This window comes from Lontra canadensis, unplaced genomic scaffold (assembly GCF_010015895.1).
Source record: "Lontra canadensis isolate GAN:19392208 unplaced genomic scaffold, GSC_riverotter_1.0 scaffold45, whole genome shotgun sequence".
NCBI lineage: Eukaryota > Metazoa > Chordata > Mammalia > Carnivora > Mustelidae > Lontra > Lontra canadensis.
This window is the reverse complement of record NW_022631039.1, coordinates 8166945-8194881: the sequence shown is the minus strand read 5'-3', so window position 1 is coordinate 8194881 and position 27937 is coordinate 8166945. Positions and strand designations below refer to the sequence as shown.

Sequence of the window (27937 nt, the reverse complement as noted above, 5' to 3'; positions counted from 1 at the left end):
TCGCCCAGCCGGGCCCTGGGCGCGGCGGAGACGGCCGCGTCACTGGCGGGCGGGATCCCTCCGCTCTGGGGAGAGCAGCGCTGGACGGTTGAGTTGGGGTGACTGAGGAAATCCATCCGCGTCGCCGCCGCTGCCGCCTCCGCCGCGGAGGAAGACAGGACCTCCCGCGCTCCTCGAGAGACCCTTCGCAGAATCCCACCGCCACAGGTACTTCCGCTGACAAAAGAAGTCCTCGTCTCCCCCAGCCCCAAATTCCCGTGGGGGAACCTCTCTTCCTTCTGTCGCCCCGGTCTAGCCTCTTGGGAGCGGACGTAGCACCCCAGACCTCCCCTCCCTTCCTCTGGCTCCGTCGCTCCCAAACCCGGAAGGGGAACTGGGGGGACCCTCAGCCCCAACAATGCGCGCGCTCCCCGCACCGTCAGGGGCATTTTGCCTCACCCCAGACCCCATCCCAGCTTCTCCTGCCTCTTGCTCCCTGAGAAGTTGGGGGGCCGAATTCCGGGCTTCCTCTAGGCCCTGTCCCGCCCCTTTCTCCCCCATCACCACCCTCCCGTTTGCCCCTGGGTAGCACCCCTCGTGTCCTCCCATTTTGCACCCATGCCGGCGTTCGCCTTGCAAAACTCCAGAATCCTCAGAGAGGCAGGCAAGGCCGCGAGGCCACCCTTCCCTTAGCCTCCACCCTCCCCTCGATCTGGGTTCTGTACGTGTTTTCTGGCCGTGTTACCCTAGACCGGAGACCTCGGCACCCTGTTCCCTCTACTAGCCCTAACCCCAAACCCAGCTCCCGGACGCCCTTATCCCACGTCTAGCTTTCTTTTGGGCAAAATGGAGGTCGTGGGGGCCGGAGGGCCAGGCCCACTGCGCTTCGCAGCTAGGCACCGGCCCGCGCCTTCCAGCTGCCAGATCCGGGACCCTCCCATGTCCCCTCCCCTTCGCCCAGCCAGACCTGCGGAGGCGGTGGCACCCCCATTTTTCCTTGGGGCCCCGGCTGCTGTATGCCCAGATTCCGGGGGCCGCCGAGGGGGCCTTGGAGGGTGATAGGGACGAGGGCTGGAAGCGTCGCCCCCGCCCCCGGCGGCCTCCTCCCGGCCTGTTTCCTTCTGCCCCTGGCCTCTGGCGTTGCCGCTCGGTCTGGGCTGCTGGCAGCTGGAAGGAAGGGGCTTTGTCCGGAACTGAGGACGCGGAATGGGAGACTTTGCCCCCCACCGCAACAGGCTCCCCGCTTTTTTGGAGGGGCATCCCCCGGCGCTAGTGTAGAAAGCTGAACTGGCAGAGGGGAAATGTCAGTGGGGAAGAGGAACGCCCAGGGCCTGGGGGAAGTGGGAGCTGGGTGGGGGACGTCTGGGTCGACAGAGTGCGCCGTGCACTGCCAGATCACACAGGTGTCCGGAGAAGGGGGCAGGACTGCGGGCCCTGGAGCGGAGCCGGCCGGGCCCCTGGGGCCTCGACGCGGAGCCCGGAGGCTGGGCTCCTGGGGTGCCGAGGGCGCAGGGCCGGGCCGCTTGGGGCCGCCAGCCCGCCCGGCGGCTCGCGTCTGGGAGAGAGCAGCTCTGCGCCTCGGGGCTGGGGACCTCTCCTCGGAGCACTAATTACTCGAGAGCCGCTCCCACGGGCTTTCTGCGGGCGCGCTGGGACGGGCGGCCTCGGAGCTGGAGGGAGCAGCGGCTTGGGGCTGCCTTCCCCGCCACCCTTCCCTCCGCCCGCCAGGGGCGGCTAATGGGGCGCAGCCGGCCCAGGGATTATCCGGGGTGAGCCGTCCCGAACCTATTAGTGCCAATCGGCTTTCCCAAATCCTGTAAACAGCCACCCTGGCTGGTTCTGGGCTGGGGCGGGAGGCTGGGTCGGGCGGGGGCGATGGGGCCGGGGGTGGGGTCACCCACCCGACAGGTCTCTGCCGTGGATGCGGTTGCCTTGGCAACAGGGCTAGGGTGGGGGCACTTCACCAATGAGGTGCTCTCAGTCCGGGTGACGGTTGCCTAGGCAACTCCACGAACAGCCCAGCTTCCCCCTCTGGTCTCTCCCCCACCCCAGTCGAAGCTGGGGGTGTGTGTGGAGGGTGTGCGGCGTGTGGGGGTGAATTTAAAGAGGCACCGCCCCTTTTAAAATTAGGTGCTAGGAGGGCGGTGCCTGTGCGGGCCCGGGCGGACTCCAGGTCTGTTTTCCAAGGGACTCTCCCCGCCCCCTCCCCTGCCCCCCTTCGTCCCCCCTTCAGTTCCTGCCGCGGGTGTCCCGCCCGGGCTGCTGTCCGAGGGAGGGGTTTCCCCTGCGCTTCCTCTTGCACTTCCCGCTCCGTTTCCGGGGGGCGGGAGGAAGATTGGGGAAGTCACCTCTTCCTGGGCAACATCTCTCCTGTGCCAAAGACCCAGATTCTGCTCGCGAACCGCGGCCGCCGCTGCTGTCCCCTCCCCCCCCACCCCACCGGCACTTACCCCTTCCGGGCCGCTCTTCAACCCCGCCTTTTCCCCCTTCCCCGGCGGCCTTGGGCCTGACGTCAGCCCTGCATCCCCCAGGCCTCGGGCCAGCGGCGAGGAGCTGTCTCCCCCAGCCCCCGTCCCGCGGCCCCCAGCCGCCCCCAACCCCGCCCCACGGGCCCGGCGCCATGAGTGAGCTGGAGCAACTGAGACAGGAGGCTGAGCAGCTCCGGAACCAGATCCGGGTGAGGGCCTGACCGCGGGGCTGGGGAGGCTGAGCCGCCAGGGCCAGGTGGCCTAAATGGACTGGGGTGGTGGTGGGGGGGGGGTTCTTGTGTGTGCGGCTACCCTAGTCTCTGTCTCCTCTTCTCCACTCTCACCCCTTCCCCTGCCTCCTCCCCCCCCTCTTCTGCCTCTGATGAGCTCTGCCATCTCTTATAGGATGCCCGAAAAGCATGTGGGGATTCAACACTGACCCAGGTGAGATGAATCCAGGGCTGAACCTGGGGTTTAGGGAAGGAGCGAGGGTCGGAGGCGCACTGCTTGGTGAGCCATGCCGCCTGAACCCCTCTGAGCACCTTCTGCCTCTACCTCCAGATCACAGCTGGGCTGGACCCAGTGGGAAGAATCCAGATGAGAACACGGAGGACCCTCCGTGGGCACCTGGCAAAAATCTATGCCATGCACTGGGGGACAGACTCAAGGTGTGTATGTGGGGGGGGGTGGTTGGGGCTGTGTGCTGAGGGGTGTGTGTGTGTGTGTGTGTGTGTGTGTGGTTGGGGCCGTGTGCTGAGGGGTGTGTTTGCCCTGGGCTGAGTTTGTAGCAGGCCGACTGGGGCAGGGGTTGCAACCTGGCGGATCTGGCGGGATGACCGGGATGCCTGTGTGTTGCTGAGCGAGTTTGGGAAGACAGTGTCTCCCAGACAGCCCCAGGGGGTGGGAAGCAGGAGCGCACTGGCAGGAACTTTCTGGCTGCTGCCGGGGTCAGCAGGTCTGCTGCTGCAGAGGGCCTCGGTGTCCTGTCTCTAGAGGGAGCTTCCCACCCTGACCCCTCTGCCTCTCCCCTGCCACTTTTCAATAGGCTGCTGGTCAGCGCCTCCCAGGACGGGAAGCTCATCATTTGGGACAGCTATACCACCAACAAGGTAGAGGCGGGGCCTGAGGCCAGATGTGGGGGGGCCGCAGGCCCTGGCTGGCTCCGACCCTGGGCACTGCCCCTTCTCTCCAGGTCCATGCCATCCCTCTGCGCTCCTCCTGGGTCATGACCTGTGCCTATGCGCCCTCAGGGAACTTTGTGGCCTGCGGAGGGCTAGACAACATCTGCTCCATCTACAGCCTCAAGACCCGCGAGGGCAATGTCCGGGTCAGCCGGGAGCTACCTGGCCATACCGGTGAGAGGGACCTGGCGGGGCTCGGGGGCACTGTTGCAGGGGGAGGGGCTGTGCTGCCGGCCCCAAGAGCCTCGGCTGACCAGTCCCTTTCCCCAGGGTACCTGTCGTGCTGCCGCTTCCTGGATGACAACCAAATTATCACCAGCTCCGGGGACACCACCTGGTGAGGCCCTGCCAGGGCTAGGTAGTCGGGACTCTCCAATACTTCCCGCCTGGAGTGCCCCTGCCTTGGTGTTTAGTATGGAGTGTGTGCCCGGAGCGAGCAGGGGAGTCTTCTGAACCCTTGGCCTCCGTGTCCTGTGACCCGGTGGCTCCGTGTGCCCCTGCTCGGACGTTCTCTCAGGGCTGGGCTCGCATGGTTGGGGTGGCGGGGGGTTGCCCGTATCCCTCTCTGATCCCTTCCTTCTTTCTGTCATGTCTCCAGTGCCCTGTGGGACATTGAGACAGGCCAGCAGACAGTGGGTTTTGCTGGGCACAGTGGAGATGTGATGTCCCTGTCACTGGCCCCCGATGGCCGCACCTTTGTGTCTGGTGCCTGTGACGCCTCTATCAAGCTGTGGGATGTGCGGGATTCCATGTGCCGACAGACCTTCATCGGCCACGAGTCGGACATCAATGCCGTGGCGGTAAGTTCCGGGTGGAGCCGGGCTGGCCCGTCTGCCAGGCTCCCAGCTCTGCTGTGTCCTTATCCCACTTCGGTCCCTTGCCCTGCAGTTCTTCCCCAACGGCTACGCCTTCACCACCGGCTCCGACGATGCCACCTGCCGCCTCTTCGACCTGCGGGCTGACCAGGAGCTGCTCATGTACTCCCACGACAACATCATCTGTGGCATTACCTCTGTTGCCTTCTCCCGCAGCGGCCGGCTGCTGCTCGCCGGCTACGACGACTTCAACTGCAACATCTGGGACGCCATGAAGGGCGACCGTGCAGGTGCGTGCTGGGTACCAGGGGGTGGGGTGGGTGTTGAGCCCAGGGAGCCTGGGTTCTGACGGTCCTCCCTCACAGGTGTCCTCGCCGGCCACGACAACCGTGTGAGCTGCCTCGGGGTCACTGATGATGGCATGGCTGTGGCCACAGGCTCCTGGGACTCCTTCCTCAAGATCTGGAACTAACAGCTACCGCCCCACTGGGCCCAGGCCAAGAGGGGCCCTGCCCATGCCCACACTACAGGCCGGGAGCTTTGGGGCTGGGTACACACCAAGCCTCCCTCCTCGGGCCACGGGGCCTTGGGTCCCTGCTCCCCTACCCAGGTTTGGTTCCTCCCGGGGGCCCCCACTGTGGAGATAAAGATGGGGATAGAATGGGGGAAGAGGAGGGGCAGAAAGCCCTCATCCTTTTGCTGCCCTGGGGTTGGGGTCTCGTCCCTCTGGAGGGCCAGAGGCAGGAGGTAGAAACTCCAGGGGCTGGCTTTTTTAAAACTGGTTTTATTTTAATTTTTATTATATTTTCAGTTTTTCCATAAAGGAACCAATTCCAACTCTGTACCTGGTCTCTACCCTTGTGTCTTTCTCATTCCAGGTCTCTGCTCCCAGGGCAGACCAGTGTATGGGTCACGGGTGCGGTGGTGGGGTGGATACGGGTCCTTATAAATCGGAACCAGAGAGAAATTCCCACAGGTTTTCAGCTAAAGTCAGGCAGGAGGATCTACCCAACAGGGCCACGCATGCTCCCAAAGACACAGCCCTGAGTCCGGCTGGCTGAGCAGTTGTCCCCCGCCACCGCTCTTTCAGTTCCCAGCACTTAGCCTTGTCTCGTTCCCCAAAGACACTCTTCCCCAAGAAAAGACACACGGCAGAAGGGGAGAACACACACCAAGTTTTATTGGGGGAAGGGGAATATTTACAGGGGCAGGTAGAAGAGAGGGGAGTCACACAGGGTGGGGGTAGGGGTCCAAGAGGTTTTGGGTCCAAGGCAGACAAGGGGATACAGAACAGCCCCTGCACCCACCCCAACCCAGGGAGGGTGGGAGAGCAGCTGGGGCCCAGGGAGACGGGTGGGAAAGGACAACAATGGGGTTGGAGCCCCTGGGCTGGGGGGCTCAGGGGCTTGTAAACATTGACCACTCTCAGAAGGGGATGGGGGTGGGAGAGGGCTCCCCCTACACTTCCTCACAGGGTTAAGGCCTCTCCAGGCTCAAGGGCCCCCTAAGTTCAAAGTCTCTTTAGCTGGGGGAAAGGGGAAGGGAGAGACAGGGAAGAGTGTCGCCCCCCTCCCCTGCGTTGGCTGCGGCAGGGGTGGGGGCGGTTACATTCAGTCACGACAGCAACCCCCCAGACTCCTCTAGCCGCCAAATACTGGCATGAGGAAGGGGGGAGCGGGGGGCCAGCAGCAGCAAGACATTTCCCCCTGGCCCATCACCCCCTTATTGCTTTAGAGAGAAAATTGTCTTTTCACGGACGCTAACACTGTTGAAACCAGGGAGAAGCGGGCGGAGGGTGCCCCTCCACCCCCAAGGCCAGCTTTATCCCCCAACACTGACCCAGTTGCCACTTTGGTGCAAAACAAAACAAAAACAAAAACAAAACAAAAAAAAATGTGGTCTCTCTGGGGGTGGATGGGGAAAGAAAACAGGCCACTCCCCATTTCCCCAGGGCAGGAAGGATAAATACATTCATGGAGGGGAGGCAGTGGCAGACTCCTGCCCTAATACTGCGCTCTGAGCAATGAGGTCGATGGGAGAAGTTAAATGAAAAACCCAAAAGAGAAACGGTTTAAAAAAAAAAGAAAAGAAAAAAAAATCCACAAACGGAGACAAACCTAGGTAGGTGACTGGGAATAAAAGTCGGTGAACGACAGAAGGGCAGCCTACCCCTGACCCGGGAGAGACGACACTTCCATTCTGGACCCCTGCACCTTACCCAACATGAAAAACGCATCGGGGGAGCGGGAAGGGGAGAGGCCGCTTGCTCCTCTCCCATTTGGTCAATGGAGGGGTCAGAGCAGAGCTGGGCGGTCCGCAGCCCACGTAGCTGGCTGCAGGCAGGGAACCCCCTCCGAACAGCCCCCGCGCCGCAACCTGCAGCCCCGCACTGCCCACTCCCTCGGCCTCCTAGGCCCTCCTCGGCCCCTTTCACAGGAGCGAACAGTCCCGAAGTGGTGCCTCTCTCTCCAGCTCCTGGAGGCACTGCTCCACTCCCACCTCGCGCAGGGTAGAGGCAGAAGGCGCAGTGGGGGCTTGTGGCCCGAAGAATACATTCATGTGGCAAGGCAGGGAGCTGAGGCTTTCAGCTTCATGCCCAGGCCGTCCCCCCCCAAAATGGCAGCAGTGGGGGAAGCCCCTCACCAGGGCCAGAGCGGAAACTCCACCACCCCGACAGCCAGATGAGGTTGGCACTGGCTGGCCCTTTCCCCTCTACCTCATCAGCCAGCACAGGACGGCAGCCCGGAGAGCGGAGGCGGCCCGGCCCATTTGTGCAACTCTCCCCCCAAAGCAGCAAAGCCGAGGGGCTACTTTGGCCCCGACCCCGGACGCCTCTGCCACAGTCACAGCAACAAAGGGAGCCGTTCACAGCGGGTCCGGCTGGCGGGGCTGAGGGGGCCTCGCTGTGCAAACTGCTGGCACCCCAGCTTCCAGTTACCCCAATGGCCCACTGTGCGGGGCAGGGAGGGTAAGTGCAGCCTTGGGGGCCAGGCAGGACAGGTCCGTGGGGCCCATGTCCCCACTGCCCCAAAATAACAGTGTGTTTTTTTCTTTCAATCTCCTAACCTTTTTTTTTTTTTTCCATTTTCTTTTTCTTAAAAAAAAAAAAAACAAAAACAAAGAACAAAAAATCCCAAAAAACCTCTGTGGACCTTCCATTGTCACCCTCACTGTCCCTAAAGGGGGAAGGGGTGCTTAGAGTCTAGTTTTGAACAATTTTTTTTTTTCTTGTCTCTCCTAACGCTTTCTTCGGGGTTGTTTAAAATGTTTTTTTTTTTCCCAAGAGAAAACAAAAACAAAACCAAAAAACAAAAACAAAAAACCAAAAAACAAAAACCCTTCCCCCCCATTCTGTAAAGTGCCTCGTGGTGGGTGAGTTAAGGTGCATCGTGTGGTTTGTAACAAGTGCTGGGGACCCTGCCCCTGCTTCCTCCTACGCTCCCTGTGGGGAGCCTGCAGGCTGGGGACCCAAGGGTCCAAGCCGCTGCTGCCGCCCCCGGCCTACAGCCCAGGGGCTGGTGGGACGGGCTGGTCAGTAGTCATCCACGCTCTCGATCTCACCAGAAGGTCCGTGCAGGGAGTACCCTGAAGCCGGGGAGAAGCTGGGTTTGAGCTCTCCCCAGGCTCCTGGCCCCTGCGGAGTAAGAAGCCTCCTTCGTGGCCACACCCCCGAACTCACCCAAGATGCTAGGATCTGAGTGCAGCATCAGCGCCCGCCTCTTGGCCTTGCTGCCCTCCCCAGGGCCGAGTTTGGTGCTGTGGTTGGTCTGAAAGGCTGTCTGTAGGGAGCCACTGCTCAGCCACGCCTCCTGTGAGGGAGGCTGGGTCAGCAGGGAGCGGAGCGGAAGGCCCCCGCCCCCGCCCCCCCCAAACCCGCCAGGGGCTGGCGGAGGCTCACCTGCTGCCGCTGCCGCTGCTGGCCGGCTTTCTGCTTGGCCCTCCGCTCTAGGAACTGTTTGGCAAATTCTTTGGCTTCCAGCGTGTCCCCCAAGCAGGAACGGATATAATCGTGGACGTCGTAGGGGGATTCCACCTCCTTGAGGATCGCTACAGCCATGGGCACTGACGGGCAGGAGGGGGGCTGTCAGGGCCCACCCGACGAAGGCCCGGAAGCCCCGGCCCCGCCCGGCCCCCAGGGCTGTGGCCTGTACCGTCCAGGCTGCCCGTGGTGCTCAGTGTGTGCAGCATCTGCTCGCACCACTGGGTGAAGCCGTCCTGGGGCCTGGGGATGCCCTGCAGCAGCTTCAGCAGCTTCTCTTCCTCCTCCGTCTTCTTGCGCACGGGCCGACCCGACAGGTGGCTGTACGAGTCACTGTGCGGGCCGGGGAGGAACGAGAGCCAGGCAATGAGCGGGCACCTGCCCCGTCCTTCCAACGCCGGCCCGAGGCCGGACGGGGCGTGCAGGTCCCGGCACCCACCTGAGAGAGGGGCTGCTCCGGCTGTTCTTCAGGCCCAGGCTGCGGGCCAGGCTCCCGCCGCTCTTGAGGGTGTCCTCCCAGAGCCCCGGGCTGCCGCTGCCGCCCCCGCTCTTGTCGGGCCCGCCCCACAGTGGCCCGGCCTCAGACACCCACTGGTTGAGGGGGGCCGAGCCCAGGCCCCCAAGCTGCTACAGATGGCAAGAATCAGAGCGGCCCCGACCCGGACACACACACTAGAACAACTAAGCGGGGAGGCTCACGAAGGTGGCCCAGTGGGGCGAGGGGAGGGCCTCCCGGAAGACAAACGCTTCCGGACAGATACGGACCAGGGCTCAGGTTCTAAAGTCGGGGCTAAGCGACTCCCCCCACCCCGGGTCACCCTGGGAGCTGACTGCAAGGGGTTCCCCACGGCTCCCAAACCGCTGCTCAGCGGGGGGGAAGGGCCGGCCTGCTCACCACGCGGTGGTTGGGGGCCTGGGCCCGCGACGGCTCCCGGGGCGCGGGCTGCTTGTGCAGCTGCCGCTCGCCCTCCAACTGCAGCTCGAGCAGCGTCTTCATGGACAGCCCCTGCTTGGCCAGACCGGCCCACAGCGGGGGCGGAGAGCTGGGCGCCGGCGGCACCGGGACAGCGGCCACCGCCTGCTGCTGCTGGAGCAGCTTTAGCAGGAGCTCCTGCTGCCGCACCTGGACCAGAGCAGCGCGGTGAGGGCCGGCGGCCTGGCCCCAGGCCCGGGTGGGCGAAGACTGGCGCGGCCGGGCACACACCTGCTTGCGGCGAAACAGCTCCTCCTCCTCCTGCCGCCGCTTCTGCTCCTCCTGCTGCTGCTGCCGCCGCTTCTCCTCCCGCCGCTTGCGCTCCTCCTCCTCCCGCTTCGCCCTGAGCTCGACTTCTCTGCGCTCTTGGAACTGGCACAGCCAACGAGCTCAGACGGCAGACCCAGGCTCCCACCCGGCCGTCCCTGCCCCGGCCCGACCCCAGCCACCCGAGGACCGCAGCCCCAGGAAGCCCACTCACTTTGTGTTGCAGCTGGAGTTGTTCTAGAATTGGACCCTGAGTCGAAGAGTTAATTGGTATGTCCCAAAGACTGGCCTCACCGCCTGCAGGAGGCAAGGGCGGCAGCGGGAGGCGGCTCAGGCTTGGCTGGGCTGGAGTGGCCGGAGGGCAGGAGCAGACATGAAGTCTGTCACCTCCTCCCCCTGCCCCGCTCACCCAGGGACTTGGGGCAGGAACAAGCGGGCCACACACCTGACTGTGATGAGGCTGAGGTATGTATGTCCCAGAGGGGGCCCGAATCCGGCACCGACAAGGACCGGTTCATGGTCGGGAGCAGGTTCTGGTCCCCGCCTCTGAGGAGAAAAGCCGCAATTCTCAGAACTCCGAGCTCCTCTTGGGGCTGCCCCGCTCCCCACGACAAGACCCCGGCCCACGAACCTGGGCGGTTTGAGAGCTTGGAGCTGCTGCAGGAACGCCGCGAGCTGCTGCTGCTGCGGTGGGCTCAGGTCCCCCAGAGCCGCCTTCTCCCGGAGCGCGCACTGCGGGAGCTGCCGGCTGCCAACACGGGGATGGGCGTCAGGGGCGGAGGCCACCCGGCCCGCTCCTGGCCCGTACTCGGCCTGGTCCGGCCCGACCCAGCCGCCAAGGCCTCCTGGGTGCCCCGTACCTGCCGACCAGTTGCAGAAACTGCTGGTGCTGCAGCTGCTGGTACAAGGCCGCCGCGGCCATCTCCTGCTGCTTCTTTAGCCGCTCCTGGTCCATGTTGCCCTGGGTGAGGGCCAGAGCGCTCCTGTGGCTCTGACCTCCTCTCACTCTGCACCCCTGCTGCCATCTGTCCGGCCCCAGCCCCGCTCCTGCTTCTCCTCCCCACTCCTTGCCAAGGGGGCCGTGCTTACCAGCAGTGGGGGTGGCGAGGGTCCTGGGGCAAAGGGCACACGACCCCACATCTTGATCACCTCCCCCAGGGGCTGGAAGCCCTCATCGCAGCCCCGCTTCACAAGCAGCGCCATGGAAAAATAGCCCGCCTGGAACCACTCTGCCATCTCCTGGGTCGTGAAGGGGCCTGGACCGAGGGAAGGACGACATCAGTCAGAAAGCTGTGCCAAAGACGCCCTGAAAGAGAATGTCAGTGTCCCCTGCCCCCAGCAGCCCCTCCTGCATGGCTCCTACTCCCCACAGGCACCTTGGATCTCCCCCTGGGGGTCCTTGTAGAACCACTTCCGGGCCGCGCCATGGCTGAGCGGGAGGGCAGTGGCAGCTGCTGAGTGGCGCAGGCCCTGGGCCTGCATGGCGGCCGTGAACTGCTCCTCCTCCAGGGAGCTGTCCTGCAGGGAGGCCACCAGCTTCTCCGCCTCCTGGGAGACGGAGGAGAGAGGAAAGGCTCAAAAGCGCAATCGTGGCAGCATCGGGATGTGGCTGCAGCCAAGATCGGGTGGAGTCGGGAGGTCAGGTGACAATTCGGAAGATCAGATGAGGAAAGCATGGGACAGGGCAGGGACAGAGGCTACGATGGCTCTCCATCCCCCATGCAGCAGGATCCCCAGAGCCTTCTGAGCCGTCCCCTCACACCTGCTGCAGGTGTTTCAGGCCTTCATCATCCTCCAGATCTCCAGGTGGGCCAGGCGGTGAGCCTACCCCAGGACTCAGCGGCAGTCCCCTCACATCATCTAGAAGCGAAGAAAGTGGAATGGGGGGGTGGGGTCCAGAGAAGAGAATGAGAGGCTTCCCTATGCACCCTCACTCCAGAAAAGTGGACTCCAGTTCTACCCCTTCCTCCCAAAATGCCTCAGGTACCTCCGTCCTACCACAAGGAAGAGGAGTGTCCCCCCCATCCCCCCTCCGCTACCTTCAGCTGCCGGGAGGTCCTTGTCGGCGGCGTCATCCCCTTCCCCATTAGCTGCCCAGAGTGGGCCCAAGGTGGGCAGTGGGGAGGGGGAACTGGACTTCTCCTCCTGGGGAGGTAGCGGGGTCAGCTCCTTCCCTCCTGAAAGAGACAGGTAATTACCGGAATTCGAAACCAAAGAGCCGGAAGGCCTTAAAAATGAGTTGACACAAATTCCCCCATTTGCGGCCCAAACCTCGGTCTCCGGGCCTTGAATCCACCCACCTAACTTTGCTCAACTCCGCTAACACCCAGCAAATCAGCACCACAAACTCTGCCTCGCGACACCGCACACACCGTGCACGTGTCCACGTCACGGCCCAGAGCTGTACACGCCCCGGCCCGGACCTACTGAAGCCGTGTTCTTCTGATTCTCCTAAGGATTTGCACGGATCATCTTGATGTCGCCCGACGGTGAACTGCCTGTCTGCCTTTCAGGCACGGGACTGCTCCATTCCTCCCCCACCCCGGTGACACCTGCTCTCCGCCCAAGCCACCGTGGTGGCAGAGCCTGGGGAGGGGCCCCTCTGCCCGCCTGGCCTGGCTCAAGGCGCTCTCCCTCTTCCCCAGCCCACCCCGCAGGCTCACCTGCCTCTGGCCCCCCCTCGTCTAGCCCTTCGGGAGGCTCTTCCTCCTCTTCCTCTAGGCCCTGGAAGTCCAGCTCCTGCTCCTCAGGAATGGGCTCTTTAGGGCCCTTCTGCATGGGGTTAGGGACACGGTGGGGGAGCAAGAGGCAGAGGATGAACAGGTGGGAGTGAGAGGCCCCCCCCGGGGTAGGCCGCACCACCCTCCAGTGGAGCCCTTCCCTGCACTTCCTCCAGTACCTTGAGAGGCAGGAAGGCCCCAGAGGCATCGAAGGTGCCCATCTCTTCGTCCTCGTCATCCAGGCACCACTCCGGGAGCCCATCCTTGTCTTCCTCGAAGCCATCAGGCCCTCGGCACCTCCGCAGGTGAGAGCTACCTCCCCCACCCCGCCCTTCCTCTTCACCACACCCTCCTCGGTCCCCTCGCAAATCAAACTCAAACTTGCGACGCCGGTCCCCGTGTTCCCGCCAGCCAGCAGAGCGGGGGCCGCCATCTGGGCGGGAAAACATAGAGAAGGAAGGTCAGTATCCAGGTCAAGCCGGCCACCAGGACCTCCCCTCCACCCTGGGAACAAGCGCATCTCCAGGCCTGCTCTCCCACCCACTCCACTCTGGAAAGCTTTCTGTCCCCTCCACCCGGCCACGGGAGCCCACCCTCCCAAGAAGTCTGTCACCCTCTGACCCCACGACACACATCCGGCCCCAACCTCACCGGGGCTGGCTGAGCGCCAGCGGTCGCCATCTCGCCGGGGTCCTGCCCCGAGTCTCCAACTGCCCTCCTCCTCTTCCTCTTGCTCCTCTCGAAGAGAACGCCAGTTCTCGCTATCCGAGCGGGCATGTTCCTTCCTCGGGCCAGCCCCTCCCTCCTCAAACCCGGATCGTGCTTGGGGTGAGGGAAGACAGAGTCAGTGGAGCGGCAGCCATGGTCCCTGGAGGAAGCCCGCTCCAGGCCCTCCTGTCCCCTCCGCCTCCCGCAGGAAAACACCCCCTACTGACACCACCCACTTAAGTCCTCCCCCTCCCCACCTCTCAACGACCTTTAGGACCAGGCCATCGCCACTCTCCGTACCTCCATCCCTCCTGGCCGACTTCTCAAACCTTCTCTCGCCTCTGCAGAAGGAAGGTGTTGGTCAGGAGAGGAGACTCCACCCCGCCCTCCCACGTGTGGCACCTCTGAACCCTCTGTCCATTCTGCCCTGAGAGGGGTGGGAAGAGGGAGGGCGTCGGGGGGGGGAGGGTCCTAGAGAAATGTTAGGCTTGGCAGGGAGCGCAGGAGGGCACGCAGGAAAAGGTCACAGGATAAACAGGTACTAAGAGAATCAGAAGCAAGACGAAAGGGCCGCAGGGAGCCAGTCCGAGGCAAAGAGGAAACTCTGTGACCAGGGCTTATTCGGAGGATCTCCTACTGCCCTCTAACAACAGAAAACCAAGCCACAGGGCTTCAGTGGGCTCTGCCACTATGCCACCAGCACCTGTCATCCCAACTCTGGCTACGCTGGATCTCCCGGGGGTTTCGGCCAAAGGCTCCATCGCCTTCTTCAATGCTTCTTTGGTAAAAGCAACTGTCACCACGGCCCCGGCCTGGAGAAAAGACGAGATACACGTGGGAAATCTGCCAGACTACCTCTCTGCACTGCCACAACCACAGGCAGCACCCCCCGGCCCACCCCCAGAACACACCGTCACCCCCTCTACCTCGGCTCCGAGTGCTGCCCCTGCCACGGGAGGTGCCACCTAGGGGGGGGCCAGCCCCTTTCCCCATCAGCCTCAGCACAGCCACACTGTTCACTGACAGGGAGAAGTTTCTCTGAGGAGGGAGCCAGGGGTGGGAGTGAGGACCCAGACACCCACCCCCCTCACCCCTGCCCAGAACAAGCCCCACCACCTACCTCCCCAGCTTCGGCCCCTCTGCAGGGGCAGACCCAGCGCCCTGCCCCGCCCCGGCCCCGCCCCACCTGCTCCTCCTCGGTCAGTGGCTCCAGCGCCAGCGGCTGCAGCGGCTCCTCCTGTAGCACCGCAGCAAACTCCCTGTCCTGCAGCTCATCGGGCACCTGGCAGTCGGGGCAGGAGAGCTGGGATCCCACCTGCTCCCAGGCCCTCTCCCCCGGCTCAGACCAAACAGGCAACTGGGCCACACGCCCCACACCCGTCTCCCCGAACCTTGTTCTCCTTGATGTAGAGCGCCAGCATCTCCTCTCGCCCGTAGCGGTAGTCAGCCAGCTTGTACTTGGGCATGGCGGGGGAGGGGGGCGGGGAAGCCACGCTGCCACCACTGGAAAGGGCTCTCAACCTAGGAAAGGAACACAGGGAAGGAAAGAGACAGGAGTCTGAGCAACCCTATTTTTTCTGGCTTCTCCAGGCCACCCAGAGAGTGTCGAACTCACCACTCAGGCCCAAAATTGAGGGTCTCTGCTGCCATTATGGAGGTGGGCGTGTCCTCGAGGTCAGAGGGGCTGAAGGGAGAAGCGGGGACCTGGTGCGTTCACTCTCCAAACACCTGCGGAGGCGCAGGGACGCTAGGCCTGAGAGACCGCACACGCAGAGCACCACGACAGAACTCACTAGACTCCCACACGGACTCTGAAAGGACTCACCTAAGCCAGCCACGTGCCACACACCATGAGTTAAGCGAACTGTCACGAGGAGGGAAGACCTGGCAGAGAGGAGGGGCGAGGGCAGCAGGAGCCCCTTCCGGCTTCGGCAGCCTTCAGAGGTTGTCTCCCTCCGCCCCAGACTCACTTGGCAGCCTTGCCCCCAGGAAGCAGGTCGGGCCGGGACTGGGCTCTCTTCAGGCAGGGGCCAATGCTGGAATGAACCAAGGTCCCCAAGCTACAGGATGATGATCTGACTGCAGTAACACCCGAGGAGGGAGCTTCACATCCGGGAAAGATCCTTACCGAGAGGTGAGGAAACAGAGCTGGGGTTAAACCAATGGGCCAGATGGGCCCCCCCACTTCTGGCCCTCCTCAGTCCTGCTTAATAGGGAGATCTACAGATGGTGGAAGCTTCAAGCTATCCAGCGCAGAGGACTACAGCCCCAGCTCCTCCTCTGTCCCCCACATTAGGCCTCAAGAGTGGTCAACTCCCTCAGCAGAGCTGAGCGAGACACCGGTCTCAGCACCCTCCCAGCGCGGCGTGGCATTGGGGAAAGGGCTGGCGGAGGCATGCAGGCAAGCTCAACACAAAAACAAAACACAAACAAGCCAGCAAACCAAAAACCCATCAGAGCCCAGGTAGTCGAAAGACAAAAAACATCAGTTATGAAAAAAAAAAATTACAAATCAAGTCTGGGAGCAAACCTATTTCCCTCCTGAAAGAACTCAGGGCTGCTTGTTTGGTGGCTAGAATCCAGGATTCAATGTCGGGGGGAAAGCCAGAAGAAGGGGAGTGATGGCGGGGAGGCCCTATTCCAAAGCCAAAGACAGGGCACATGGAAGGCAGAGGGCAGGTAAGTCCGGCCAGTGACCACCTCGGGCTGGTTTACCCAACAGGAATCAACACCCAGACACTTTCCATGGATCAGGAAGAGCCCATCATAACTACTAAGAACCAAGAGGGGAAGGTTCTTTTTTTTTTTTTTTTTTCCTAAATATTTTATTTATTTGACAGAGAGAAAGATCGTAAGTAGGCAGAGAGACAGGCACAGAGAGAGAGGGAGGAGGAAGCTTCCCGTTGAATAGAGAGCCAGATGCGGGGCTCAATCCCAGGACCCTGAGATCATGACCTGGGCCGAAGGCAGAGGCTTAACCCACTGAGCCACCCAGGCGCCCCCAAGAAGGGAAGATCCTTATGCTATAAACTAGGAAGGAGCTCCCCTTACCATAAAGTAGAAATGAGGTCGACAGAAGCAGTGGCAGTGGCAGTGACCGGTCCCTCTAAGGAACGGCTCTCAGGAGGCGGCTCATCCCTGGCGGTTCCAAGCGAGGACAGGAGGGCAAGGTCTCAGGGAGCTGCACGGAGGCTTCCCTCACTGACTGGTGGGGAGGCTGGACCCCAGAGCCTCCACAGTTTCCATCAAGTCCACGACTCCACACAACTCTGGCAAGAAAGGAGGGGCGGATTCTCATCACTCTCACTTACAGCTGCACACGGGAAGATGAAGGAAAATGCCCTGACAGAGGCAGGACCCGGTCGCAGAATCCCAGCAGGAAATGCAGCTCTGGAGAGCATCTGGAACGGGGGGACATCCTCGGGCGCGGGCTTTGCTTCAAAGCAGTCCCAAGTGGCCACTGCTGGTGACGGAGCACCCCATGGCACACGTGGCCGTCAGGAGACTCATCTGTTCCAAAGCTCTCCCTTTCACTGGACTGAGGCAGGCCTCCCAGGACGACAGAGCGGGGTTCCTTCTTCCCATGCTAACACCCCTACTTTATTTGACCCATGAATCAACCCTGAAGACATTATGCCACAGGAAACCACGCAGTCACAAAAGAAAAATACCACAGGATTCCTCTCATGTGCGAATCCTGAAGAATCCAGTTTAGAAACGAAGAGGAGGAGGACCGGGGCTGGGGGGTGAGGAGAGCGGGGAGCTCTTCAGGGAAAGGGGTACTGAGTTTCGGCCTGAAGGGGGCAAATGAAGCCGCTCCAGAGCCGGACCGTGGTGACAGCTGCACAACGCAAACATACTTAACCGCACAGAGCCGGACACTCAAAAACTCGGCTGAAAATTCAATTAAATGGTATATTTAACCACCATTTTAAAAAAGGTTTAGGAGAAAAAAAAGACATTTGCGAATAGCTATTGCATACCTAAGTCTTCCTCACCCGAAGGAAAACACCCCATATCCCTTCAAGCAAACCTCAGGAAAGACTGTTCTGAGCTTCCTGCAGCTCATTCCAGAAGAGCCACATCTTCTTCAAGGCGAAGATGGGGGACAGAAGAGCGCTGTGGGTGTGGAAGGCTGCTCCGGGGACATGGGACAACTCACCCTCCCTCCCTTGCAGGGAGTGGCAAAGGCGGCCCTCCTGGATGCTTCCGCTTCTGGCCTTCGCCTTTCTGTCCCAGCTGTAAGGAGCAGACCGAGGAGGAGTGGCTCCCCGTGTGAGAAGCAGGGCAACTGTGGAAGCAAGGAAAAGGCGGTCAGGGCAGAGGAAGCAGAGGGGCAGCTGGAGAAAAAAGTCGCGTCTCCAGGTAAGCCCAGCCACCAAGTCCTGGCAGCTGGTGGCCGCCGGCTGCTCCCCAAACCGCAGAAAGCGTGGCCAAGCAGCTCCCGAGCCGCCCCATGGTGCCCAGCCCTGCAGACCCGAGGGAGTCTTCTCCAGGTTTCCTCCAAGCCAGTGGTTCTCAATGGGGGAGGGGGCTGTGCTCCCCAGAGGACACATGGCAGTATCTGCAGGTAGCTTTCGTGGGCATGGCTGGAAGGTGCTACTGGCGTCTAACGGGCGAAGGGCGGGCATGCTGCTATGCTGGCCAGAACACACAGGGAGGCAGCTGGCCCAACACAGCAACACTGCCAAGGTGGAGGGCCCTTCCTCCGTATCACCAGCGCAGGTAAAGCCTATTTGCTGTTTGGGAAGAACGAAGACGAGAGAGCAACTGATTCGAGTTCGGTCTCCCTGCTGAAGACCAAGCAAGGAAATCGTTTCCTAATTACGCTATCCCATGAGAGATATCTGAAATCCTGCCAGGAGGGAAATCCTCAAGAACAGATTTAAAACGTTCTGCTAAGTTTCTCTATCACAAACTCTCAAAGCCAACTGTTTGGGTCCCTTCCCAGGGAAGAAAGAGCCGGGACAGGGAGCAGACAGCATTGGGCACAGCACCCTTTCCGGGCTTCCTCTTCTAAGGATCTCCTCACAGACTCCTTCCAGCTTACCTGCCACCCCGTGGTCCTACCTTCTCTCTGCCTCATCTCCCTACTCGCGCTCCCTCTGTCCCTGCCTGCCGTCTTCGTTCTCAGGCCTCAGTATGCCTCCGCCTCAGTATGCCTCCGTAAAAGCTCCTTCTCCTGGCATTGGAATTATCGCTATTAAAAGGCTGCCCCCTGCTGGAGTTGAGAGGAGAGGACACATACTGGTCCAGGGTGCTCACAACAGGCTGGCAGAACAGGAGGGAAGCCTGTTCTCTGGGGTTCAGAACTCTCAGAAGAAAAAGATGCAAAGAATAGGCGGTCCTAGGACATGCTAAGTTAACGTTATTTCCTCATTCCATCACCCCTAAAATTAGCCCCATTCCAGAGCAATGTGCCTTGGCACAAGGAGGTACCACTATTAACAGAAGTGGAGTCCCAAATTCCCCAACATCTGAGCAACCAGCAGCAAACAGCCCAGTTCTGAGCCTGTTGGGAGATGACTCCACCCTTTCTCAGGATAGAAAGATTCTCCATGCATGGTAGGATAACTCGGAGGCTTAGGAAGGGGTACAACCGTGTACCCCCCCGCCTGGTCAGTTAGCACAGCTCTCTACTTCTCTGAGCCATCACGAGAAACAACACCCGCTGGCATGTCTACTGGTTAAGTTTTCAAAGCGCTTTCACACTTTACCTCACTTGATCCCTTCTGCCTACTTGCCCAGTCTTGGGACCCAGCCAGGGAAAACAAGGGAGGGAGGATGCAGCTGCCCCCACAGGGGACCCCATGTTCCTAGACACTCTTTGAGACTGGAGAAGGGATAGTTTTAAGCCGCTTTAAATTTCTCCTTAGAATTTTTTAAATCTCTCACATAGCAATCTCTCCTCCCTTTCTCTGGTCCGAAGTGGGGCTGCTTTTTCTATTCCTAACTCCAACGACAGACAAGGGCACACTAGGGTCCCTGGATTCATCAGATCACAAAACTAACTTGTCCAATGGCTAAAAAAAGGCAGGCCAGAGGTCTAGGAACACAACTCACTTGACTGTAATCACCATATGGGACCCTTAAGGCCCCATGGCAGCAACACCAAGCCCAGATTCGTTTCAGGCCTTCCCAATTACACAGGAGACCTACAACTAGGAAATAAAACTGGAGCTGGGTGAGGGATTGGTGGCCTGGGACTGCACAGGGAAAAGTACAGATGAGGGATCCTGAGGGTAAATTCCCACATCCTGAGTGGCAAAGGGACCAGCCTGTTGGTATCCATGGGGCTTGGGATGAAGAGACCAGGGGCTGGGGGGCGCCAAGGTACAACTGGCATGTCAGCTGGAAGGGACAGTGGAGAGGTGGTGTGCAGGGTGAGTTCTGGGTAAGCAGCAGTAAGAAGCAAGAGGGGAGTGAGCCTGGGGTGAGTGGCGGAAATAAGAGGCCAGCAACTGACTTAGCATCTCCCAGGGCTGGAGCCCTATGAAAGACCAGGAAGCTTACTGGGAATTGTGGTAATGACTGGGTAAGAAATGCAAGATGAGGGTCTCTTTCAAGTTAACTTGGGGAGGGGGAGAGGCAAAGTGTGAGGGGCCATGGCCGGGGAGCTGCTGCATCAAGAGGCGCTGGGCTGGGAAGAGCCTGGCCTGGAGACAGGAAAAGACTAAGGTGTTAGAAACGGCCGAGCAACAAGGAGGAAGGAGACCCCAATGACCAAGCACTAATGTCGCCCGTCGAAAGGAAATTTAGGTGAAGACCCAGCCGAGGTGCTTCGGTGAAGAGGGAAGGCTTCCACGTTGGCCAAAGTCATGGAACGCCTGGACTTTAAGACCCGCAGGGCCCAGCTAATTCCGACAAGAGCCCAGAGACACACTGGGGAAGTCTCCCGGGAGTGCCGGGCATTAGGGTCGGGGGCCCCCGGGCGGGCCCGGCGGATGATGCGGGTGGACGGGAGGGGGCCGGGCAGGGCTGCCGAGGGGCCGGAGGGCGACCGTTAGGAGCGCGGGGGTGGGAAGGAGGCGGGCCGCCCGGGAGGACAGCGTGCCCTTCAGGGAGGGGCGCCAGGTGCGCGGGGCGAGGGGCGACGGCGGCCGCCCACCCGGAGGGGGCCGGCCTCCCTCGGGGCCGCGCCGGGGAGGGGCCGGCGGGAGGGCGGACGCACCGGGCGGCGGCGGCGGCGGCGGCGGCCTGGGCAGAGACGCGGGAGGGTCCGTGCCGGCGGCCCGCGCTCTCGCTCTGACTCTCGCAGGCTCGGCGCGGCCGCCTCGGCGTCGGGGGCGGGCCTGCCCCGGGCCCGGCGGCGGGCCGGGGTCCGCAGGGCCGCCGAGCGCTTACCGCGGCGGGCGGCGCGAGGCTCCGGTGCCGGGGCGTTGGCGGCGCGCGCGGCGGGCCAGGGGGCGGCGGCGGCGACGGCAGCGGCAGCGGCGGCGGGGGAGGGGGCGCTGGCGCTCCCGCGGCGGCCGCTCCTCTCTGTTTGTGTTTGTAGCAAGATGGCTGCCCGCCTCGCACCACGTGACGCGTCCGCGGGGCCGCCCCCTCCGCCGCCGCCGCCGCGGCCGCCCCCTCCGCCGCTCCGGTGCCCAGCGACCCGCACGGCCTCGCGCCCGCCCCGCCTGCCCAGTGGGGAGCCCGGACGCCCGCCGCCCCCGACCGCCCGCACCCTCCCGCAGGTGACCTGAGGCCTCGCTCGTCACGTGACGCAGGGCCTGCAGCTGGCCAGGGGGGTCGGGAGGGGGTTCCCCCCCCCGCGGCGCTCCCCGGCCGCCCCCCGTCTCTTTCGCGGCACGTGACACGAGACCGTCGCGACGGAGGTGGCATCGCAGGGCTTGCCTTGCCAGTCGGCTTCCTCCAGGAAGCCTGCCTGGGTTGAAGGAGATAACATAATCCAGAGGTGCGTTCATCAGACGTCCGGGGATATGTGAAGGAACTAATGATTTGGAAACTGTCCAAGGCAGCCCTGGCTGGTGAGACCCATTCCGTCTGGCTCCGCCACCCACTAACTTCTGGACCCCCGGGGAGGGTGGGGGGGGAGATACAGTCAGGTGTTAATGCTGTTCTCCGCCCCACCCCACCCCCCATCTCCACTACTCTCCCTTCCCCAAGTGCTGAATTAAAATAGGTGAATATGAAAGGCTGTTAAAAGAGATAAATTATTATGCAAATGTAAGTAGATTGGCACCTTCTTTGTTGAAAAAGGGGCGTTTCAAGAAAGACTTTTTTAAATCCCTAAACTTTTAGGATGAAAGTTTTTTTTTTTTTCCTATGTGTATTTCCACCTTTTTTTTGCAGGGTGAGGGTGGGGGATAGTTATTCCAGAATGTATGCCTCGCTTTCCAGCTTCCTAAAACAGCTGTTAGCAAACACAATGTAATCCTTCTCAGGACCGGGAAAAGTAAAGTCAGACTGGGAATTTGAGTCCCTTTGGTTGTGCCATATTGGAGCACAGACCTCAGGAGCTACCAGAAGGCCCTTTGTTCCTGCACCCAGTGTTCCCCCAGCTTCTAGGCACTTGCAGTTTTAGTGTCTGTTTTTTTTTTTTTTTCCCAGTTCCCTTCACATTCCTGCAGTCAGGATTTCTATCTTAATGCTACCAGTCTCACTGCATGCTGGGCGGCTGGAAGATGGCTGTTGTTTAAAGCAAGGGTTCCCGTTCGGGTTTCATTCATTACTGCCTGTGGCCTTGAAAATAATCTCTTCCGTCTCTTGAATGTATGGTAAAACATTTAACATAGTACTTGGCACAGGGCAAGTGCTCCACAAATGTTAGCTGACAGGGGCTCCTGGTTCCAGCAGGGTGGACAGTAATAGATTGTTAACACTGTATAAAAATGTATCAGTAGGGTGCCTGGGTGGCTCAGTGGGTTAAGGCTCTGCCTTCGGCTCAGGTCATGATCTCAGGGTCCTGGGATCAAACCCCACATCGGGCTCTCTGCTCGGCAGGGAGCCTGCTAACCCCCTCTCTCTCTGCCTGCCTCTCTGCCTGCTTGTGATTTCTCTCTCTGTGTGTCAAATAAATAAATAAAATCTTAAAAAAAAAAAAAGAAAGAAAGAAAGAAATGAGTATCCCTAATATTTTTTTAATTAAAAAATAAAAATGTATCAATAAAACCCAGGCTTGGGTGAGAATTCTTCACCTAAAGTTCATAAATGTAGGACAGTTTTTTGTTACTCAAAAACTTGTTGCTGCTTTTTGTTTGTTTTTTAACTTTTCTAGATTGTGTTCTAGGCTATTCAAGTTCCCAAGCAGCCTAGCTAATCTCTGAATGAGTAAGGTTTTAGCATGTTTCAATTGTTAATTAGCAAATGCCAGATTGCAAATTTTGGTGGAGAAATGGTATAGGGGAAGTGGGGAGACGTCTGTGGAATGCTGTCTGTAGGAGACTATGGGGGCCTGTGCTGAGCTACACGGAAGGCATTTGGGTAGGTGTAGGAAAAGCAGGGGTCTGCTTTACAGTAGCCGCAATCCAACTGATTGGAAAAGAGTTTGTGGATTGCTAGCTGGATGAGAAGGGAAATGGAAATTCAGCTGAGGGCTTTGAATGCCACCATAGCACCCACTAGTAGGTGGCAAGGAGCACACGCTAGACTCCAGGGTACAAGATTGGAGTGATCAGGGGTGCCTGGGTGGCTGAGCCTCTGCCTCTGGCTCAGGTCATGATCTCGGGGTCCTGGGATCAAGCCCCCCATTGGGCTCTCTGCTCAACGGGGAGCCTGCTTCCTCTTTTCTCTCTGCCTACTTGTGATTTCTCTCATCCTGTCAAATAAAAAAAAAAAAATAATAATAAAAGAAAAAGACTGATCACCGAGGGTCCCTTATGTTCCAACTTGTGACCCTGGCCAGGTAATCTCCCCCAACTGTAAAACTGGGAAACATGTTGCAGCTCCCCTGTTGCTGAAGACACTGTGGAAGGTAAATCTGTTCAGTGCCCTCTTTGAGAAAGGAAACTGCAATCAGAACTGTGCGTCTCCCATACAAAATGAAAAAGAGAATTACCAAAAAATCATGTAGACCTAAAATATTTTTGTTTATTCAGGTGTTAGGCTGTAAAATGTCTTGGTCTTTGTTGCTTTAAATTGGCATGTTTTGGGGCACCTGGATGGCTCAGTCAGTTAAGTATCTGTCTTCGGCTCAGGTCATGGTCCCTGGGATCCTGGGATTGAGCCCCATGTATGGCTCCCTGCTCAGCCGGGGAGTCTGTTTTTCCCTCAGGCTGCTGCTCCCCCTGCTTGTGCACACACTATCTCTATTTCTGTCACTATCTCTGTTGCTCTCCCTTAAATAAGTAAAATATAAATAAATAAATAGGCACGCTTTTGAACTACAAAAAGAAACTTGGTTAGGTGATTAATGGAGATGAAAGGGGGTCTCAAGTCTAAACAGCCAAGCTCTGCCTTTTTCTCCTAAGGGCAGAGTCCTCTGTGGTATTTGTCTTCAGTGAAATGCAAAAAGATTAGGGCCATCTTAATGTCAAATCAGTTTATTACAGTGCCTGACTTCACCCACCTAAATCATGAACCTTTATATTCATCTGGATGTCAAAGTTTAGAGAACATATTTCAGATCTCATGAAAAGACACATATACTGAGTAAAGGAGCGATAGTTCGTTTTTTTGAAAAAAAATTTGTTTTAAAGATTTTATTTATTTATTTGACACAGAGAGAGATCACAAGTAGGCAGAGAGGCAGGCAGAGAGGCAGGCAGAGAGAGAGGAGGAAGCAGGCTCCCTGCAGAGCAGAGAGCCCGATGCGGGGCTCAATCCCAGGACCCTGAGATCATGACCGGAGCCGAAGGCAGAGGCTTAACCCACTGGGCCATCCAGGCACCCCTATCAAGTCTTCTTGATGCACCTTTTATTGCTGAGGACTTTTCCTTGGTATGGATGTGCCATTCTGTTTAACCATTTACCCATCAAAAGACAGCTGGGGTGTTTCCAGTTCGGGGCTAGTACAAATAAAACTGCTATAGACATTCATGAACGTGTGTGTGTGTTTGTTTTAAGATTTTATTTATTTATTTGACAGAGAGGGAACACAAGCAGGGGAGCAACAGAGGGAGAGGGAGAAGCAGACTCCCCGCTGACCGAGGAGCCCAACCCAGGGCTCAATCCCAGGACCCTAGGACCATGACCCAAGCCAAAGGCAGACACACTTAATGACTGAGTCACCCAGGCGCCCCATGAACACGTTTTTAAATGCCTCTGAGTGCTCTTGCTGGGTTGTATGTTGAGTGTATGTAATGCTGGTTAATTTCAGAAGAAACTGCCCAACTATTTTCCGGAGTGGCTGTACCATTTAACATCACCCACAGGCAGTGTGTGAGACATTGAGTTCCCCTGCATTCTTTTGGTATCATAAAGTCAAGACTGTTCCTTGTAGACATTCTACTAGTCATGTGGTGGTACCTCATCACAGTTTTAATTTGCATTTCCTTAATGGCAAACAATGTTGACTCTCTGATGTGCTTATGTGCCATCCTTATACCCTCTTTGCCAAAATGTTTGTTCAAGACTTTTGCCCATTTTCTAATCGGGTTTTTTTGTTTTCTCTCTTGAGTTCAGAGAGTTCTATTCTGGATACAAGTCCTTTGTCTAATAATAAATTTGCAAATATTTTCTCCCAGTCTATGGCTTCTCTTTTCATTCTTTGAATATGGTCTTTCACAGCGTGAAAGTTTTTTATTTTTCCCCTTTTTGCCACCTTGAGATACAATTGATAAAATATAAATTTTCTTCTAATAGATTGTGCTTTTCATGTTGTCTTAAGAACTCTTCACCTGACCCTATATTCATGAAGAATTTTTCCTTTATTTTCTTCTAAAAATTTCATAATTTTACATTTTTATTTAGACATATGATCCATTTTGTGCTAATTTTTTGGCATAGGGCTAAGGTTCAATTCTTTGCCTTTTTATCAAATTGTTTGAGCACCTTGGTGAAAAGACTTATTCTTTCCCCTTTCAACTGCTTTTGCACCTTTGTCTAGCTATATTTGTGTGACTCTATTTCTAGATTCTTTATTCCAATTTATTGATTTGTGTGTCTATCCCTTGGGAGATACCACACTGTCTCCGTAGTGTGTTTATGTAGTAGTAAGTCTTAAAATCAGGTAGTGCAAATCCAACTTTTTCAAAATTGCTTTAACTTCCCTTGCCCTTCCATATTAACTTTACAACAATAAAGTTGTCTATAACTACAAAGATTTTTCCTGGGAATTTCATAGGAATTGCCTTAAACCTAGAGTTCAGTTTGGAGAGAACTGGTATCATTACTATGTTCAGTCTTCCAGTACATGGATATATGGACATCTCGCCATTAATTTAGATCTTATTTGAGTTCTTCATCAGGGTTTTATAGATTTTAGCATACAGATTCTATACATGTTTTGTCAGACATACACCTAAATACTTCTCCCTCCTTCTACTTCCCTCCTCACCCTCTGGATATCCCCCCCCCATTGTAAATTTTATTTTATTTTAAAGATTATTTATTTATTTATTTAAAAAAATTTTTTAAAGATTTTATTTATTTATTTGACAGAGATCACAAGTAGGCAGAGAGGCAGGCAGAGAGAGAGGGGGAAGCAGGCACCCCGCTGAGCAGAGAGTCCGACGCGGGGCTTGATCCCAGGACCCTGGGATCATGACCTGAGCGGAAGGCAGAGGCTTTAACCCACTGAGCCACCCAGGCGCCCCTGTATTGTATTTTAAATTTTGGTTTCCAGTTGTTTATTTTTTTTTAATTTTTTTTTAAGATTTTTTTTTTATTTATTTATTTGACAGAGAGAGATCACAAGTAGATGGAGAGGCAGGCAGAGAGAGAGAGAGAGAGAGGGAAGCAGGCTCCCTGCTGAGCAGAGAGCCCGATGCGGGACTCGATCCCAGGACCCTGAGATCATGACCTGAGCTGAAGGCAGCGGCTTAACCCACTGAGCCACCCAGGCGCCCGGTTTCCAGTTGTTTATTAACAGTACATATAAATACGGTAGATTTTTGTATGTTAATCTTGTATCCTGTTAAACTTGCTAAACTCATTTATTAATATTACGAGTTCTTTGTAGCTTCCTTGGGGATTTTTATGTATGTAGTCATGCCATCTACAAATAGAGACAGTTTCATATCTTCCTTTCCAGTCTTTTTTTTTTTTTTTTTTTGCCTTATTGCACTGTATCTTTTCCTTGCCTTATTGAACTGGCTGGGACTTTAACCACGAGAGTTCCTGATTTTAAGAGAAAAGTGTCTAGTTTTACACCATTAAGTATGATTGTAGCTGTAGGATTTCTGTAGATTTTTTTTTAAAGATTTTATTTATTTATTTGACAGACAGAAATCACAAGTAGGCAGAGAGGCAGGCAGAGAGAGGGGGGAAGCAGGCTCCCTGCTGAGCAGAGAGCCTGATGTGGGGCTCGATCCCAGGACCCCGAGATCATGACCTGAGCTGAAGGCAGAGGCTTTAACCCACTGAGCCACCCAGGCGCCCCTCTGTAGATATTCTTTTTTTTTTTTTTTTTAAGATTTTATTTATTCATTTGACAGACAGAGATCACAAGTAGGCAGAGAGGCAGGCAGAGAGAGAGAAAGCAGGCTCCCTGCTGAGCAGAGAGCCCGATGTGGGGCTCAGTCCCAGGACCCTGGGATCATGACCTGAGCCGAAGGCAGAGGCTTTAACCCACTGAGCCACCCAGGCGCCCCCATCTGTAGATATTCTTTAACAGGTTGAGGAAGTTCCTTCTATTCTTTGCTGAGAGTTTTTTTCATAAATGAATACTAAATTATGTTAAATGTTTCTTTCTGCATTGATTGGGAAGACCATATACATTGTTTTGTTTAGCCTGTTAATATGGTGAATGAGAGCTATCAGTTTTTTTATACTGAACCAGTCTGGCAACTTCGGACTAAATTCTACTTGGTAAGCGCCTGGGTGGCTCAGTGGGTTAAGCCTCTGCCTTCGGCTCAGGTCATGATCCCAGGGTCATGGAATCAAACATCAGGCTCCCTGCTAAGTAGCCTGGTTCTCCCTCTCCCTCTGCCTGCTGTTCCCCTTGCATGTGCTATCAAAGGAATGAATACAATCTTGAAAAAAAAAAAAAAAAAGGGCACCTGGGAGGCTCAGTCGTTAAGTGTCTGCCTTCGGCTCAGGTCACGATCTGAGGGTTCTGGAATTGAGCCCCGCATCGGGCTCCCTGCTTGGTGGGAAACCTGCTTCTCCCTTTCCCACACCCTCTGCTTGTGTTCCCTCTCTCACTGTGCCTTTCTCTGTCAAATAAGTAAAATCTCTAAAAAAATAAAGTCTATTAAAAAATTTTGGTGTTTGAGAAAATGCACCTGCACAAGAAGGGGAGGGGCAAAGAGAGAGGAAGAAGCCAGCTCTCTGCTGAGCAGGGAAGCCCCATAAGGATCTCAGGACCCTGAGATTATGACCTGAGCTGAAGGCAGATGTTTAACTGACTGAGCCACCCAGCCTCCCGGCATTTGCCTATTTCTGTGTCTGTGTGTCATTCTGGTAATTCTCTTGATATTTCAAACTTCTCCTGTTTGTTACAGTGATCTGTAATCAGTGATTACAATTCACTGAAAGCTCAGATGATGATTAGCATTTTTCAGCAATAAAGTATTTTCAAATCAAGATGCATACTCTTTTTTAAGACATAATGCCATTGCAAACTTAACAGACTACAGTATGATGTAAACATAAATTTTATAGGTACTGGGAAACAAAAAAAAATTTGACTCACTTTCTCGTGATACTTTATTGTAGTGGTTGGGAACCCAACCCATAATATCCCTGAGGTATGCCTGTATTATTCTCTAAGTAAGTATCTTTTGCATATGAGGATCTTCA

The 27937-nt window shown here is 57.2% G+C and overlaps 2 protein-coding genes across 4 annotated transcripts; one reads left to right on the top strand and one right to left on the bottom strand.

The window, feature by feature from the left end:
- Positions 1-47: 47 nt before the first annotated feature.
- On the top strand, positions 48-5287 carry GNB2 (G protein subunit beta 2). Its single transcript, XM_032872543.1, has 10 exons — positions 48-207; positions 2511-2656; positions 2853-2891; positions 3009-3115; positions 3493-3556; positions 3640-3802; positions 3899-3965; positions 4227-4428; positions 4517-4733; positions 4809-5287. The coding sequence occupies exons 2-10, from the start codon at positions 2600-2602 to the stop codon at positions 4913-4915; spliced, it is 1023 nt and encodes a 340-aa protein (XP_032728434.1). The 5' UTR covers positions 48-207; positions 2511-2599; the 3' UTR covers positions 4916-5287.
- A 2421-nt stretch (positions 5288-7708) lies between these two features.
- GIGYF1 (GRB10 interacting GYF protein 1) lies at positions 7709-17378 on the bottom strand. Of its 3 annotated transcripts, XM_032872541.1 has the most exons (28): positions 17253-17377; positions 16142-16359; positions 15061-15213; positions 14916-14974; positions 14706-14818; positions 14482-14611; positions 14277-14372; positions 14017-14128; positions 13794-13902; positions 13391-13431; positions 13034-13204; positions 12562-12815; positions 12326-12434; positions 11702-11839; positions 11425-11522; positions 11039-11210; positions 10752-10918; positions 10523-10623; positions 10294-10410; positions 10108-10208; positions 9877-9959; positions 9627-9767; positions 9318-9545; positions 8862-9049; positions 8595-8755; positions 8342-8505; positions 8123-8252; positions 7709-8028 (listed from the first exon to the last, which is right to left on the bottom strand). In XM_032872541.1, exons 5-28 carry the CDS (start codon positions 14738-14740, stop codon positions 7976-7978), a joined length of 3099 nt encoding a protein of 1032 aa, XP_032728432.1. In that variant the 5' UTR covers positions 14741-14818; positions 14916-14974; positions 15061-15213; positions 16142-16359; positions 17253-17377; the 3' UTR covers positions 7709-7975. The 3 variants fall into 3 exon arrangements, with proteins under 3 accessions (XP_032728432.1, XP_032728430.1, XP_032728431.1); XM_032872539.1 differs by having other exon boundaries at positions 7709-8252; positions 17253-17378; XM_032872540.1 differs by having other exon boundaries at positions 7709-8252; positions 8862-9046; positions 17253-17378.
- Positions 17379-27937: the final 10559 nt, after the last annotated feature.